Source organism: Erythranthe guttata, chromosome 1 (genome assembly GCF_056151865.1).
Source record: "Erythranthe guttata isolate IM_541 chromosome 1, IM_541, whole genome shotgun sequence".
Lineage (NCBI taxonomy): Eukaryota > Viridiplantae > Streptophyta > Magnoliopsida > Lamiales > Phrymaceae > Erythranthe > Erythranthe guttata.
Genome location: NC_142533.1, coordinates 4,175,073 through 4,192,306, shown reverse-complemented (window position 1 = coordinate 4,192,306; position 17,234 = coordinate 4,175,073). Strand labels below are relative to the sequence as shown.

The 17,234-nt window shown below is 37.2% G+C and overlaps 4 protein-coding genes and 1 long non-coding RNA gene across 5 annotated transcripts; 4 read left to right on the top strand and 1 right to left on the bottom strand.

Annotated features, from left to right (window-relative positions):
- The first annotated feature begins 918 nt into the window (after positions 1-918).
- Positions 919-2,875, top strand: LOC105973681 (putative F-box protein At5g55150). Its single transcript, XM_012998714.2, has one exon. It carries the CDS (start codon positions 1,263-1,265, stop codon positions 2,505-2,507), a length of 1,245 nt encoding a protein of 414 aa, XP_012854168.2. The 5' UTR covers positions 919-1,262; the 3' UTR covers positions 2,508-2,875.
- Positions 2,876-3,136: 261 nt separating this feature from the next.
- LOC148772619 (uncharacterized) lies at positions 3,137-4,136 on the top strand. Its single transcript, XR_016031157.1, has 2 exons — positions 3,137-3,858; positions 3,889-4,136. It is a non-coding gene; the product is annotated as an uncharacterized LOC148772619 (long non-coding RNA).
- A 708-nt stretch (positions 4,137-4,844) lies between these two features.
- On the top strand, positions 4,845-6,959 carry LOC105973676 (uncharacterized). The gene is made up of 5 exons (XM_012998709.2): positions 4,845-5,169; positions 5,664-5,730; positions 5,919-5,967; positions 6,332-6,376; positions 6,627-6,959. Exons 1-5 carry the CDS (start codon positions 4,885-4,887, stop codon positions 6,691-6,693), a joined length of 513 nt encoding a protein of 170 aa, XP_012854163.2. The 5' UTR covers positions 4,845-4,884; the 3' UTR covers positions 6,694-6,959.
- A 625-nt stretch (positions 6,960-7,584) lies between these two features.
- LOC105973657 (dynamin-related protein 4C) lies at positions 7,585-9,829 on the top strand. Its single transcript, XM_012998688.2, has one exon. It carries the CDS (start codon positions 7,622-7,624, stop codon positions 9,671-9,673), a length of 2,052 nt encoding a protein of 683 aa, XP_012854142.2. The 5' UTR covers positions 7,585-7,621; the 3' UTR covers positions 9,674-9,829.
- Positions 9,830-10,736: 907 nt separating this feature from the next.
- Positions 10,737-12,954, bottom strand: LOC105973656 (dynamin-related protein 4C). The gene has a single exon (XM_012998687.2). It carries the CDS (start codon positions 12,813-12,815, stop codon positions 10,875-10,877), a length of 1,941 nt encoding a protein of 646 aa, XP_012854141.2. The 5' UTR covers positions 12,816-12,954; the 3' UTR covers positions 10,737-10,874.
- Positions 12,955-17,234: the final 4,280 nt, after the last annotated feature.

Below are 17,234 nucleotides of genomic sequence, written 5' to 3'. Positions count from 1 at the left end.
ACAGTTATTCCCTCCTTTTAAATATTTTCAATATAATTTATGTAATTTGGTTAACTGAACCAAATTGTATATTCGGTTCGGTAAACGGTATGAAATGTTGGCATACCGAAATTTCGGTTCGGATTTTTACCAAATTAACATCCCTAAAAATTTACATCTGAAGGGGTTTTTTCGTAAAATAATACATAGTTGAGGGTTGGCTGTAATTACCCAAACATGAGGGGGGTTTCGTAATTTGATATTAACTCAGGGGTGGCCGTAATTTGCTCTGGATAGATATTATCTCGATTTTATTATTTTTCTAAACTCAAAAATTAAGAGAAAAAATTAAGAGCATATTAAAATGTGATTACCATAATTGTACTTTATTATAATTTATGTCAATCTTTTGAGGTAAAACTAAATTACGAAAAAAACATTTTCTATTTGGGTAGTTACAACAACATGATCTCAACTATGTATTGTCTTATACGTCCATCCTTACGGTGTCAAATTTACCTAATGAATGAGAAATTTTTTTCGTAAATAATACATAATTGAGAGGTATTTGTAATTACCCAAATATAAGGGGTTTTCGTAATTTAATTTTATCTCAGGGAGTTGCCCGTAATTTGCATACTTATTAGAGTTGGGAGTTCATGTTCACTAAGATCTTAAGTTGGTAGTTTATAATATTGTGTTCTTATATCTAATTTTGAATCTCAATCTTCGTTGTGTCGTCGTTTTAGTTATATTTTATAATTTTCTGTAAAATTTTATCGTCAAAATTAGTAATCGAAAATCCACGTGGATTTGAAAGCTCTTAGGACCAAAATTGCACCTAATTTTAAATGAACTACTCTCTAATTTTATTTAAATTTGGTCTAACTGAAGTTTCATTCTTAATATTTCTGAATTTTTGACCGGATTATATAGATTTTTTAAAATCAAAATATTTAAGAAATATAGTGAATTTGAGAGGTGTAATTGTAAATGTTCAATTAAGAAGGGGCTTTCTTTGTAAAAAATCAAATTTCAGGGGCGGAAATCATAATATATCATATATATATATAATACATTCATGCAAACTTCCCAAAAAGTAAAATCCTCTCTCGCTCTCAACTACACACCTGCTCTTCCCTCCCTCTGCGATTTTTCAAATCCTCGCGAAATTAGGGTTTTCGATTTCTTCTCCGGCGTCTTCTCCGGCGTCTTCTCCGGCGTCCTCTTCGTTGAATTCACTCCATATTTCTCGCAAGAATTGGGATTAATCATCAATTCCAATGAAGATCATCGGTTCCGTCGAATCTCGAACGATGTCCTCACCGGGGAGAAGCCCCAATCGGGATACGATCTCAAATCTGTCGGAATTCCTGCCGGAGATCTTGGTCTCCATAGCGAAACTCTGCACTTCAATCCACGACTACATCTCTTTCCGCGGGGTTTGCCGTTCATTCAGATCGGCCGCCACACTCGAAAACTTCGACCGGGAATGGACCGGGCGGCTTCCTTGGCTCATGCTCGTTTCTCGAGGGAGAATAAAGGAAGAAGAGAGTAAAGAAATTCTCGACAGAAATTACACGAGAGTTGCCGATTTAGTCGACCTGTTCGAGAAAAAGACTTACAAGATCGCGAATTTCCCCCCACTCGATCGATCAATGTACCCGTCTTCGAAGGGGTGGATCCTCTGTTCTTCCTCTGCAGATATCTATCTGACTCATCCAGTGTGGCGAATTAGAATCTATCTCCCCGGTTTGGAGACTTTTCCTCCGGAAACCGACGAATCTCCGATTTCCATTAGCAAGATTGTTTTATCCGCTAGCCCCGCGGTGAAGACCGATCTGTTGGTTATGGTGATTTGGGGTGAGAAGAATCAGTTAGGTTTTTGCAGGCCCGGGGACGACTCGTGGACCGTGATGGATTCATCGGAGGTTCCGTTTTGCGATATCATCTATCACAAACGGAAGTTGTACGCGGTTGATTCTGAATCGAGGGTGGTGGAATGCGACGTCCACGGTAAAAATCCAGTCCAATTACGCCAGGTTTTCAGCATGCCGCCCGCGCGCGACGATGTCGATCCCTCACCTCCGCACGGAACGTACTATTTGGTGGAGTCGTTGGGGGAAATTCTAATCGTGGATCGACAAACGTACAGTGTTGAAACTGTGCTCTTCAAAGTTTACGGATTCGACTTGATGGATGGTTGTACTGATCGTCGTAAGGAGATTCGCGACCTCGGGAACAGGGCGCTGTTTGTGGGTTCTAATTCTTCGTTCTCGGTCGATCTTTCCAAACGGGACGGTGTAAAGCGTTCTAACGGGGTAAAGCGTTCTCATTCTTCCTTGCCCGTTGCGTTTTCTTCTCAATTGGATGATGTGAAGCCGAATTGTATATACTTTACAGATCACAGTGTGAGAACTAATGGTTTGGATAACGGTGTGTTTTGCTTGTCGGATATGAAGACCGAACGTTATATTGTTCGATGTGACATTTGCGCCTTTCCTACGTGGGTTTTGCCTAGCTTTTGATTCCGATCCGGAAATTAGCTCCGTTTTCTTGGGTGCTTTTAAACTGCTTCGGAAACTTACGTATGAAGAGAATTTCCGGTTGTTATAAGTAGGAGTTCTTGCGAGTAAAAACTAGTCGTGAAATTCTTGTTCTGTATCTAGTTTAGGTGTCCGGAAAAAAAAATTAATCGAGTGTTTTCTTTTAGATATTGATCGATTTTATCGTTCCTCGTTGTATAAACCGACTGCACTTGAATAATCTGGTTATACTACATGTTAGTGTAACAGATGAAATATGAGAAATGGCAGTTTTTTTTTTTTTGTGTGTATGATTTTCATTTGGTTCTGTCATCTTGTTAGTAGATGTTAATCAGTGCCCATGATGCCGTTAATATTGTTTAGAATATGTTGTTTTTTTTGGTGCAATTTTCTTTTTATTTATTATTTAATTTTTTATAAATTCTTGATTACAAAATATATCATTAGATATTGGATCACCTAGCATTACATTTCAATATTGATAAAATCCTGCCATAAACGAAAGAAACGTTAGTGCAATCTTTGTATCTCCTATTTTGCAGCTATTTTTTTTTTCTTTTAATTACTTTCACACAAATTAATTTTGACTAGCACAGATATAATTCAGAGTTTATTGCATTTACTACCCCTGTGAAATTCGTAACTGCATGATTTCCCCCTGTCATAAAAAAATTAGCAAATACCCCCCTATACTTATTAGTCAAAGGCGAAAACCCCCCTTGGAGCTGATCGTGCGGCTCACTCGCCGCGTTTGCGATTTTTTCTTCCCTTTTGCTTATGAAAGGACAAAACTACCCCGTGGTTATTTGCAATAAAAAAATACAGACCTTAAAAATATAATTTTTAAAGGTAAGGAACTAAATTGAATTTTTAAAATAAATGCAGGGGTTAAATTACAATTTTCCAGAACTTAATTAAAATCTTAAACCTATCCCCTAATTTATTTCCTCGTCTACTCTTCTTTCTCTCCAAAATTTCTGGAAATTTCTGGACCTGAACGGCAAGGATTTAGGAAGGTCGAGGAGAGAGAGGGGTTGAGTAATGTTTGTGGTTGTGGGCGGTTGAATTGGGGTGGTTGTGGGTGGCGGATTTGCAGAAGGCCGTGCTCCGTTTGTATCGGTACTCTGAGAAATTGTCCCGGTCGGACGGCGGACAGATGAAGCGGAGGTGGTGGCTGTGTTGGGCAGCGCAGGGGAAGTGACGAGGCGGGCGGCGAAGCGGAGGTGGTGGCTGAGTTGGACGGCGCGGGGAAGAGACGAGGTGGGCGGTGAAGCGGAGGTGGTGGCTGAGTTGGACGGCGCGGGGAAGTGACGAGGTGGGCGGCGAAGCGGAGGTGGTGGCTGAGTTGGGCGGCGAAGTGGAGGTGGTGGCTGAGTTGGGCGGCTAGTTCGGAGTTTTTTGAGTTGTCCGGCAATGGTGATTTTAGGTGTGGTGTAGGAGAGGGCTTTTTTGAAAGTGCAAAGGGCTGAAATGAAAATTAAAAACTTCATTTTTTCTTTTCTTTTTTATATATTTATATTTAATAATATTTTGTGTATTGTATTTGTTTAAAATAGAAATAAAAAATAAGATTTAATTAAATATAATGAAAAAATTCGGAACATGTAATATAACAAACTTACTCAGGGTATTTTGGTCCTTTCACGGTTGGTCAATGGAAATAAAGTAAATGGGTCGAATGTGCATTCTAGAAGTAAGCATAGGGGGGGTATTTGCTAATTTTTTTATGACAGGGGGGAATCGTGCAGTTGCGAATTTCACAGGGGTAGTAAATGCAATAAACTCATATAATTCACTACCTCTGTTTCTAATTAGTAATTAATTGTTATTGTTATTTTTATCTCCTATTTCTAACCTATTTTCTCCAATTCTTCTTTACTTCATTCATTAATAATTATTATTATATTATGACAATTAAGTTTATATATTTTTTTTCTTTTCGGAATGAATTTTTATTATTAAATTTGTATAAATATTAACGTTGTCACCAATATCACTAATAATTTATATTATAATTATTATTATCATGTATTAAACTAATTATTTTTTTCACTTTTGAAATGATAGTATATTTCACAGTATCAAAATCTAATTACCCTATGCATTACATAATGTGTTTTTGTACAATCTACCCAATTTAGACTGTTTTATAAATCAATGATTTATTTGGATTTTTTTTAATATGTCACAACTACATATTTATGAATTTTCACACAATTACAACAATTTTATATCCCACTTATATTATTTTCTATTTAAAAGCGTACAGTCAAATATTTAAATATATAAACGGCGTCGTACTGATGTTTTATCTGACCCGATTGTAAATCCGATCCGGTTTTTACCAACCCGCTTTTTTATGCTCCGTCACGCATTCTCAATCTCTCATCATTCATCAATGGCGAACGAAGGCACGATTAACGGCTCGGAGGTGGAGTCGAATCAGAACTTGACACGGCATCTGGTGGGCGATGGAGGGAAGGAAGAAACAGACGCCGTTAACGGCAGTGAGTCCGTCGAACCGGAGCCGTCTGGTCGTCGGAAGGAGATTATGAAAGCTCTGGAGGCGGTGGAGAGAGATTCATCTGCGATCGCCGAGAGTTTCTCCTCTCTCTTCAATTCTCTCCGTTTCTCTCTCTCCCAGGTCGTTAATTATCAATTGTTTCACCTTCGATTTTCCTCCGAATGAAGTGTTTTCATGATTTCAAGTGATGATTTTTAATTCGTTTTTTGGGGATTTTGCCAAAACCCTAGTATCATGTGCAGCAGCATCAGTGATTTATAAGTATGATGCAGCTTAGAATTACATGAAGGAATAGTTAGACAGCCCCTATTTATTTCTCAGCTAATTTTCTGCATATTTATTAGGGCTATTGCATATGGTTGATTTTTGAAACGAATGAGCTCACAATGGTGTAATTATCACAATTTATCTGTTGATTGTCGATTACGTTTATCACATCATGTTGCATATAACTGTGAACTGTGTCCGTTGAGAATGTCGAAATATTGAAAGTACAATTGTCGAAGATAGTATTTCTGTGTAAATGTAATGGACTTGATTTATCTTTGTTCTTAATTAATCTCCTTTTCGGATATGCGATTCAACTATTCTAATTAAGATACTGTGTTTTTTAGGCCACAAGCTCTACAGTTGATCACATGAGCTGCTTCAGCGATGCAGCCGGTCGCCTTCAAGAATGCGGTAAAATTTAAGTTTAAATTACCTGATATAGTCCTGTAAGAAAGCCCCAATTATCGCAATAAATTTTGCTGGGTTTGAAGATCTTATTTGCAGATTTGGGCGTTGAATATGTTGCCTTTGAAGTTATCTTGCATCAATAGCTGATGAACTGTATATATATGTGACATGTTTTGTCTATTCTGTTGCAGTGCTGGATGCATCGACAAAAGGAAATCGATACATAAATTCTTGTCTGAGGTTTGAATCTTGTTTCATTTTTTTTTTAGTATTTGGACAAGACGACTCTTCTCGTGAATTTTTATACGCATAATTGTGACAAATCGTGCTTGATTAATAAAGTTGTCAAGAATCATTAATTCACGCATAATTGTGACAAATCGTGCTTGATTAATAAAGTTGTCAAGAATCATACCTTTGCTTCGACATTCTGTTTTTACACTTTCAATCACTATAGTACAGCTTGTACTATTTGGCGAGAATTTTCGTCCTGAATTTACGATAAGCATAGAAGAAGGGCAGTTCTAATTTGTTCGACATATTTATCCTCCTTCCTTAATATGTTTTCATCATCTGTTATTTTACTGGCAACTTCATTTTGCAGATTAAACGAAGAAATGAAAGGGATGGATGCTCTTGCCACACAACTGTATCCTTTATATATTCTTACTCTTACGTGTCCAAACTTACTAGTGTAGGAATGTTGGATATCTCTATTGCGAAAAGAATTATGCTGCTTATGTTCGAAAAGAGGGTCTGATCCGAGTATTGGGATTTGAAATCTCTCGTAACTTATTCTAACTTTCTCGTGTTTTAAGTTCTTGAATCGAGAAACCTTAGGCATAGATGTTAGTAACATTTAGTATTTTATTTTCTTAGATTCCTTGACTAAGTATCAGAAAAATTCTGAGGAGGCATGTCGATGCACTGGACACAGCTGTAGATAGACTTGTTCGATTCCCTTGATCTTGCGGAATTGAACCAATGGCAACTTACATTCTCCTTATTACTTGTTTGTGTTGATGGTTATAGTGATTTCTACTGACTAGCAGGGGTTCGAATTCGATAATGTAGCATGTACAGAAATCACTTTTTTTTTTTTCTCTCGAGAAATTATTTGTGTTAGTGCATTCTTACTACATGCTTTATTCAATTGTACCTTATTTTCTCGTCATGTTTAATTCAGGTAAATTTCTCTGATAAATGAAATGTTCTAATTTGATGATGTATTATCATCTGCCTCTGGTTAACTGCAAATTAAATGATTTTTAGAAGTTCGTTTGAGCTCGGTTTAGAGTTTGAATTCAGTTGGATTTGATTAAACTTCGTTCGATAAGTGTACGAACACGTTTGAACAATAATATGTTAGAAATAATACAAAGTAAAGATATTAGAACTTGTCAAAACCCAATATACAATTCTTTTATTTGAATAAATTTTAGTACATTTATTGTCAAATAACACACTAAAATTAAATTAAAAATAATAACAAAAATCAGATGAATTGAGTATAGGTACATAATCAACTATACATCATCTGTAAACCCATTTATATTCCCTCTGAGATGCAACGCATATCATATGATAGTTTCAAATTAATCATTAATTATTAATTATAAATTAAATGTTTTAAATTTTTATTTGCACTGAATTTGAGGAGGCTCTTTAGCAATTAATATCATTGCATGCAAACTTTAACGTTACAATAAACAATTCTCTTGCATACAGGAATTTGGAAAATCAAAGAGAAGACAGTAAGTTCGTAACTGTTGTACACAAAGCATTATAAATACTACTTTCATCGGAAACCCTCAAACACTCATCACGACCAAAAATCTTTCTCTCTCTTACCTCTCTCTCTCTCTCTCTTACACACACACACAGCAAAGCAAAAATGGGCAATGGTAAGAATCGAGGAGTTGCTTCCGGAATCAAAACAAGGTCCCACAGAGATGACACTACTGAACAGGGTTTGGCCCTGGCAACCACGCTTCCCGGAGAAGAAGGCGGTGCAATCCACGCGCCGATCGTTTCCTACTACAACGACAGAATTCGCCCACTCCTCGACGCCGTCGACCGTCTTCGCCACCTGAAAATCACGTCTGAAGGCATCCAGCTCCCAACCATCGTCGTCGTCGGCGACCAATCCTCCGGCAAGTCCAGCGTCCTGGAATCCCTCGCCGGAATCAGCCTCCCCCGCGGCCAAGGCATCTGCACCCGCGTCCCGCTCATTATGCGCCTCCAGAACCACAGCAACCCCACCCCGGAACTCCTCCTCGAGTTCGCCGGAAAAACCGTCCCCACCGACGAGCGCCACGTGGCCGACGCGATCGTCGCCGCCACCGACGAAATCGCCGGCAACGGAAAGGGAATCTCCAACCACCCACTGACCCTGATCGTGAAGAAGAACGGCGTCCCTGATTTAACCATGGTTGATCTGCCTGGAATCACTAGGGTTCCGGTTCACGGGCAGCCGGATGACATCTACGAACAGATCTCCAAGATAATAATGGAGTTCATCACGCCGGAGGAAAGTATAATCCTCAACGTACTCTCCGCCAGCGTCGACTTCACCACGTGCGAGTCGATAAGGATGTCTCAGCAGGTCGACAGAACCGGACAGAGAACCCTAGCCGTCGTAACGAAAGCCGATAAATCCCCCGAAGGCCTCCTCGAGAAGGTCACCGCCGATGACGTCAGCATCGGCCTCGGTTACGTCTGCGTCCGAAACCGAATCGGAGAAGAGTCCTACGAGCAGGCGCGCGTCGAAGAGATGAATCTCTTCGACACGCATTTCCTCCTTTCTCGGATAAGCAAATCCATGGTCGGAATTCCTGTCTTGGCGCAGAAGCTTGTCCAAATTCAGGCAACCCTAATAGTGAAATGTTTGCCGGACATTGTTCGGAAAATCAACGATAAGCTCACTTCGAATATCGAGGATTTGAACAAGCTCCCGCAGAATCTTTCCTCCATAGCCGAAGCCATGACGGCTTTCATGCACATTCTTGGCTCGGCGAAGGAATCTTTGAGGAAGATTCTCTTACGTGGAGAGTTCGACGAGTACCCCGACGAGAGTGAGATGCATTGCACCGCAAGATTGTCCGAAATGCTGAACCAATACTCCGAAGAGATGAACTCGAAAAGCGGCGGACAAGAATCGAAAACCACTTTCTTGATCGACGAAATGAGGGTTTTGGAGGAGACGAAAGCAATCGGGCTCCCGAATTTTCTCCCTAGATCCGCTTTTCTCACTCTCCTCCAGAAAAAGGTTAAAGGGATTTATATTACGCCGTTCGAGTTTGTCGAAAAAACATGGGGTTACATAGAAAACGTAGTCGTTTCCGTCTTGATGAAACATTCCGAAAACTACCCACAACTCCTCTCCTCCACAAGAAGGGCGGCACAGAACTTCGTTGCCTTGAAGAAGAAGCAATCGGTCGATTGGGTTCGTGATTTGGTCGAGATGGAGAAGCTGACCGATTACACATGCCACCCCGAGTACGTCTCTCTATGGAACAACCTCATGGCCCACCAAAATGCTTTCACGGAGATTCTCAACGACCACTCGAAGCCGACCGAAATGCGGATCGAGGGTTTTGGAGATGTCGACGTGGCGCATCTGAGGGGGAATGTGGTTCAAGTGCAGGAAGTGTTCGATTTGAAGATGAGGCTAACGGCTTACTGGCGGATTGTTCTGAGGAGAATGGCGGATTGCATGGCGCTGCATTTGCTATTCAGTATTCATAACTTGGTGAACAAGGAAATGGAGATGCAGGTAATAAACGAGATTATCGGAGCCGACGGGAACGGGTTGCAGAGGATGTTGGAGGAGTCGCCGGTTGTTGCCGATAAACGGAAGAGGTTGAATAATAGTGTTAAGCTGCTAAAGGAGTCCAAGGAAGTTGTTGCAAAGATTATGGATAATATTGCAACTCTTGCTCTCTAGAAATTTACTCCATGCAATGCATGCATGCATGCATGCATATATCATGGTTTTGCTTCTTCTTTTTTAAGCAATGTTTTTTTTTTGTTTGTTTTTTTTTTTGGTGTGTTTTGCTTTTGATGAGTACTATGTTTCGTGTTCTAAACTTGTTTGTTGGAAAAAAAAAATGGCAATTATGTCAAACTTCTGTGTGCTTTCGAGTTAGTAAATCTTCCGTTACTTTTTAAGTGTTATTTTAGCTATAAATTTTTATTTTTGTCAACCATTAATGAAGTAATCAAAAAAAAAAAAGAGAGATATAAAGCCACAAAGGGGTAATTTTGTCAAATACGAAAAACAAAAATACAAACACTAAGAGCATCAATTTCTTACTATATATATATAATCAGAATTTTCAGATTAAGTGATCAAATTGAGTTTCAATTTCTTGTGTCACTAGATTACGAATGCCGAAGCGCAAGTGCAAGACCATGTTATCGACCATTCCTCGTCGAAACAATTTCTTGATAATCTCGATCGGACCCTCGTCCCCAGATCAAAGGCTTCAACCCACGAATATGAACGACGTCGTTGACATTTCGAAATGGCTTTCAAGAATTCATTCCGATCGGCCATTAGCTTCTTCCATGAAGCAGAGTAGTACTTGCGGAGTTGCGGTCACACGTACGTGTAATCAGTGAGTGTCGTCCTTCGCCCATTCAATTATATTGAATGTTTCTTCTTCATTGCAATAAGTTTTCGGGCATTTCGTTTTACGAGCGGAAGGACTTGTCAGCAGCAAGTTTCATAAATTTTGTAGAAGTTTATGCAAATAATATGATCTTATAAGCAAAATACAAAATTTTAGAAGTGAATCCATTACATTAGTTTGCTAAAAATTGTTAGGAAGTCAAATTCATACAAAGAACAACGTCCACAATTTTTTTAAAATTTTGAAAATTAAGGGTTGAACAATATTTAATTAGTTAATTAATTAATTAATTAATTAATTAATTCTACTATTGGTATATAATGTAATTAGTATATATAATTCAATCGTGAATAAACCAACACAAAAAAGAAACCAGAAAACAATACTTAGCATTTCATTAAAGCAAAACATTCAAATGAGATATGATGACATCAGCACATCCAGTACAGCATTCATAATAAAATCAAGAACAAAATACTAATCAAGCAACAAACCATAGGAATTACCAAATCCTTAATAATCGAAATTGTCCGAAATCTTGTCGATGATGTTAGCAACAACATCCTTCGATTCCTTGAGCAACGAAATGCTCTTCTTCAACTTGTTTCTTTTTATAGCAACGGATGGCGACTCGTCCATCATCCTCTCCAATCCGTTACCATGCGGCCCCATTATCTCGTTCACGATCTCCGACTCCATTTCGTTTTTTACAAGGTTACGAATCTTGAAATGCAAATGCAGCGCCATGTTATCGACCATCCTCCTCAACACAATCTCCCAATACGCCTTCACCCTCGTTCCCAAATCGAACGCCTCTGGCACGCTGCTCTTCATGCTACGGAGATGAACAACATCAATATTACCAAATTTGCCATAGTAGTTATTGTCAATATCTTTCATTAATTGATCTTGCGAAGACATTCGCTCCTTCCACAAAGATGTGTACGTCGGGTCACAGGTGTAGTCGGATACCTTCTCCATCTCGACAATGTCGTTCACCCAATCAACCGATTCTTGCTTCATCTTCGCGATGAGATTCTGCGCGGCTCGTTTCGTGGAAGACACGAGCTGCGGGTAGTTTTCAGAATGCCTTAGCAAGACGGAGATCAACACATTCTCGACGAAACCCCATATTTTCTCGACGAAGTCAAAGGGTATGGCGGATATTGCTTTCACCTTCTTCTGCAGGAGGGTATGAAACGCAACTTTCGGGAGAAAGTTCGGCAGCCCAATCGACTTACCTTCTTCCAAAACCATAATCTCATCGAGTAAGAACTTTTCGGAAGCGTTCTTGTCTTTTGCAGATTGCAGATCGGCAGAGAATTTGTTGAGCATTTCGACAACCCTAGCAGTACCATGCATCTCTTTCGCATCAGGATACTCATCAAACTCTCCTTGAATGAGAATCTTTCTCAAAGATTCCTTAGCAGAAGCAACAACGTGCATGAACGACGCCATCGCTTCACCGACAGAAGTCAAATGCTTAGGCAACTTATTCAACTCTTCGATATTCCCCGCAAGCTTCTCATTGATCTTCCTAACAATTTCGGGCAGACATTTCACAATAATATTTGCCTGAATTCTGATCAACCTTTCAGCAAGAACAGGAACCCCAACCATGGACTTATCGATCTTCGACAGAAGGCAATGCGTGTCAAAAAGATTAGCCTCTTCCGCCCTCGCTTCCTCGTACGACTCGTCTCCGATACAGTTCCTCACGCATACGTAACCGAGACCGATGCTCACGTCATCAGCGGTAACCTTCTCGAGCAGGCCTTCAGGGGATTTATCGGCTTTCGTTACGACAGCGAGTGTTCTCTGTCCAGTTTTATCAACTTTCTGAGACATTCGTATCGACTCGCACGTGGTGAAATCGACACTTGCGGACAAAACATTTAGGATTATACTCTCTTCCGGTGTGATGAACTCCATTATTATTTTGGAGATTTGTTCATATATATCTTCGGGCTGCCCATGGACTGGAACCCTAGTGATTCCGGGCAGATCAACCATGGTTAAATCAGGGACGCCGTTCTTTTTCACGATCAGGGTTAAAGGGTTGCTGGAGATTCCTTTCCCATTGCCGGCGATCTCCTCGGTGGCGAGGCTGATGGCGTCGGAGATGTGTTCCTCGTCGGTGGGGACTGTTTTGCCGGCGAACTCGAGGAAGAGTTCTGGGTTAGGGTTTGAGTGGTTCTGGAGGCGCATGATGAGCGGGACACGTGTGCAGATACCCTGGCCGCGGGGGAGGCTGATTCCGGCGAGTGACTCAAGCACGCTGGACTTGCCGGAGGACTGGTCGCCGACGACGACGATGGTGGGGAGCTGGATGCCTTCATCCATGATCTTGAGGTGGCGGAGACGGTCGACGGTGTCGAGGAGCGGCCGGATTCTGTCATTGTAGGAAGAGACAATCGGAGCTGATGATGACGACGATCGATTTTTGTTCATCATCGCCGCCGTCGTAATGGTGGTCGGAGATAGTCAGGAGACTCATGCTTGGTACAGATTCAACAAGAGAGCCGCCGCCAGCCATTTGAATTTGCTTTAGTAAATATATTAAACACTGTAATGTGTGTGTTTGTGTGTGTGTGTAAAACCAGAGTGTGAGTGAAGTGTATTTATAATTAGGGTTTGTAAATAAAAAAATAAAACTGGTTTAATTTCATGGAAAACTGGTGCAATAAGATAGCAGATGAAGAGGCGCGCGTGCTTAATCCCCAGGTATAAATCTGCGTAGACATCTTTTTTTCCCGCGCGTTTTTGACTTTCCAAGGGCAAAAACGGAACATTATTAATATTATTATCTCTTTTCAAAATAGGCAGTTGCAGAGGCATGCATGCATGCTTTGTTATGGGGATCATCTTTTTCAAGGAAAAAATATTATTTTCTTACAAAATTTATTAATTATTACTAATATTTAATTAAAAAAAAAAAACAAAGGTATATATTTAAAAAAAAAACTAGTGTATCGATATTGATATCTTTATAGCTATTTTAGGAAAATTGTAATTTTGGTCCTCCATATTGGCCTATTTAATTAATTAGGGATTCAATATCCTAATTGTGTTTTAATTGTACATGCATTAATAACTTTGAAAATATAGTATATTTTGTCATATTTTGTATGATTTTTTTATTTATTTTTTATTTTATGACGCACCGAATAAACTTGACGGGTTTTACTTATATCTTAAAAATTATAAATTCAACATATAACTAAGCCTTGATTGAACTTTTGTATTTGTAATTTTTAAGCTTCCATGTAAATAAAATTCCGCAAGTTTGTTAGCGAAGTAATTAAACAATGTGTTAAATTTAAAGTTTGGGCGAAATATGACCGAAAATGCTAATTTTGCATAGTTATTAAATGTAAATTAAAATATAAAACATTTCGAATACTATTTCTAAGCATGACAATATAAAGGATTAAAATTAAAAAAATTCCTAAGTATTTATATCAACTTAATAAGCATAAAAAATAAAAATAAAATCCATATAAAAGGGATCGATTGACCGACGATTGTAATACCAATAGCCGAGACGTACAAAAACGATTGTCAACCATTAATTATAACGATCCACAAAAGCCTATCCATCAAATTACACTCAATTATAGCGGTGGAAATCGGAAGGATAGGGTCGTAATTAGTACTTTCGGAAAAGTTCTGATTTTTTTTCCGAAGTGAAAACAAATTCCAATCACTTTTAAAAAGATATGGAAAAATCAATAATCAGAAATTCGAAAATTGGAATAAAAAAAACTCGTTCCAAAATCTGATTTTTTATTTTTTTTTATAATCGAAATTGATGGAATTTAGAAAATTACAATTTATATCCAGCTAAAATATGAAATGCATGATAATATTGATATTACAATTGTAGTTTTTGAGATTTTTTTTTTTTTTAAGTTTTGATAATTATTTTCGAAAATTAAAACCGGATCAAAAGTTGAAATCTCATATACAAACCAATCCTAATCCAAAAAAAATCGGGAAAAAAAAATCAAAATTAGACTTTTCATAATTGGAATGAAAAATATTATAGTAAAAAAAATTCGGATTGAAATCGGCGTAGATCAAAATTTCCATTCTGATTTCCACAATTACTGCCGGGTCTCTGCCGTAGAGGAATAGTAATTTTTCGATTGCATTATTGTGCTCTTTTTTTTCTTTTACTTTTTTGTCTTTCTAAATGTTTTCTTATATATAAAACGAAGATATTTTGAACTAAAACCTAGACCTAAACCTAGGGTTAATTTTGTAAATTAATAAATGTCTAATTTAACCATTAATTAATTTATAATTTAAACACTAACTCCTATATTTAAACATTCCGTAGGTATGTTTCTAATTATTTATATTTATATTTTTTTTTATTTTTCTTCTCCACTCTAACCACCCACTAAACTCCCCACTAATTCATCATGGTAGAAGTTATCATACCATGATCTCAACCCCTACCAATTTCATTCTTCTATTTAAACTCATGAGAACTCCACCAAAAATCACATTTTTTTTTGCCAAGCTTCTTCTTCTTTCTCATTTAAAATTTTGTTCGTCTTCTTCTTCGTTTATTTAACAACTGTGTTATGCTGTTTATTTATTTAATTTTGCATTTTTTTTTTGATATATTGTAAATTTATTTTGCAGCAAGCATGTTCGTATCAACAATAATTCGTGGTTGGAGCGGCTACTCACGTTAGTCGGTAGAAGGAAACAAATTTATGTTAGACAATATTTATTATATGCTTATGTTAGTTCAAAGTTTTTTTTGCTATAATTTATTTATAATATTGAAGTTTTATAACTTACAACACTTTATTGCTATATTTTAATTCCTTCGAGATGTTGCATCATTATTTTAAGATTAATGCATTTTTTTTTGTTTTCTCTAGACCGTTATTTGAAGCTACTCAGCAATTCTAAGACATTAAAGGAAAAAAATTCAATAAAGAAGAGAAGAAACCATCATCATCTCACATCATACACCAAATGCTTGGCATCATGTTGTACATCTACAAACATTCATGCTAGGCTCATGTAATAGGATTATGCGAACTTATTATTTATATTATTAAGTTTTAAGTCTGTGAGTATATTGATAGCTCCAAGGCCATTATTGTTTCTTGAATTGGCAACACAAATCTGCGATTTTTTTTTTTTTTTCGTTCGTTGATCCACCATATTTTGACAGAGTTGGCATATATTTTGATGTGAGAACTTATGCAGTGAATTTTTGTTTGCTCAACTAATGTGAATGTTCTCATTATTTTTAATCTAGAAAATTAAATTAGCATTATTTTTAATGATTGTTTCAGCTTTTGTATATAAATTTGAATTGTCATCGTTGTAAATTCAATCAAATATTTTAGAGTAAAAAAAATGCATAAGGGGAAAAAACAAAAAAACGCAAGAGTAAATATTGGAAAAACTATCCAATGATTTTATTTGATAAATAAACATGAAAGATTTGTGCATATCATGACAAAAGTTATTTGCCTCCCATAAAAAAATGAATAAAAAAAAAATACCATATAACCGTGTATTAAGAGTAGCAGATAATTTTTGTGGTTGATTAAACAATTATTTTTCTATTAAATGTGAATCGTGTATGCAAGTTTTTCCCAAAACCTAGCTACCGTCTTCATATGATTTTCGTTAAACTTTAACTAACATTTTGCTCTCTCTTTTTTCCCATGTCTCACCGACGGTTCCTTTCATGTGGCAAAGTTTTGTTGCACATAGTCGTCTATTTCAATTGTAGCGTGAAGTGATCACGAAACTGATTTTGCTGCATTGAGATAGAAGATTTTTTGTTAAGCATTTTGCGTAGTTATCATGTTGCATAATTAAATTTGTAGAAATGTTAATGCTATTACTGAAATTTAAATTTATTTTTACTACAATTATTATCGTCACCAAGGTTGTAAAAGGCGGTAATCGGGTCCGAGTCGGTCAGGCACCGACTCACGATTAATCGGTGCGGCGGTGATTAATCGGTGATAAATCGGAAATAAATCGGTTTTTAAAATTTAATATAATATATTTCTAAATATTATTTATAAATACTCCAAACATATATAAAAAGATATTTAAACATAGTTATATCTCCATCATGTATATTTCCTAATAACATAATAAAAGTTTAATAATTATAAGATCATAATACATAAATATCCTTATAAAATATAAATAAAAAAGCAAAATTTTTGAATTAACATTTATTCAGTTCTTTAACAATAATAATTAACATAAACAAAATAAGGCATAAACTCATATTTTCTTTTATTAAAATCCAACTTTTATTTTGAATTATAAAAAAAAAAAAAAAAAAAAAACCGATTTTTAACCGATTTTTGACCGATTTTTGCCACGGAGTTTGACCCGCCTTAAAGGTTTGACCGCCTCAGACCGCCTAAAACCGCCTCATAGGCAAAAAACCGATTTTTCAAACCTTTACACTAAAATCGTAAAAGTTTTGGACCGCCTCGGCCGAGTCGGCCGATTAATCGGCCGCCTCGACCGATTTTTAGAACACTGATCGTCACTACCTATTTAGGTAATATGTATTATCTATAATTTTCCTAATAACACACATTTACAACAACTTCCCACTTCCAGTAACTCCCCGTTAATTAATAACTTCCCACATCCACTATATAATAAATTCATATATATTTCAAGAAAATCGTTCGTATTTGAATTTTCTTTTGTGTTTTAATGAAAATTAGGGTTGTGAATGATTCATCTTCGTTGGAGGTGGAAACCAACAACAATTCTTGGGTGTATCTGGACACCCTCTTATTTCTATCTCCATCTACTACTTTATTACTTATTTATTTTTATATTTTTTTCTATGATTTTTATCAA

What these genes read in the sequence shown, in the direction of transcription:
- LOC105973681 (XM_012998714.2), top strand. Translation starts at nt 1,263, where the DNA reads ATGAAGATCATCGGTTCCGTCGAATCTCGAACGATGTCCTCACCGGGG.
- LOC105973676 (XM_012998709.2), top strand. Translation starts at nt 4,885, where the DNA reads ATGCTCCGTCACGCATTCTCAATCTCTCATCATTCATCAATGGCGAAC. An exon ending in TCCGTTTCTCTCTCTCCCAG is followed by an intron (nt 5,170 to 5,663) that starts GTCGTTAATTAT and finishes TGTGTTTTTTAG; the next exon opens with GCCACAAGCTCTACAGTTGA. An exon ending in GATGCTCTTGCCACACAACT is followed by an intron (nt 6,377 to 6,626) that starts GTATCCTTTATA and finishes ACTAAGTATCAG; the next exon opens with AAAAATTCTGAGGAGGCATG.
- LOC105973657 (XM_012998688.2), top strand. Translation starts at nt 7,622, where the DNA reads ATGGGCAATGGTAAGAATCGAGGAGTTGCTTCCGGAATCAAAACAAGG.
- LOC105973656 (XM_012998687.2), bottom strand. Translation starts at nt 12,815, where the DNA reads ATGATGAACAAAAATCGATCGTCGTCATCATCAGCTCCGATTGTCTCT.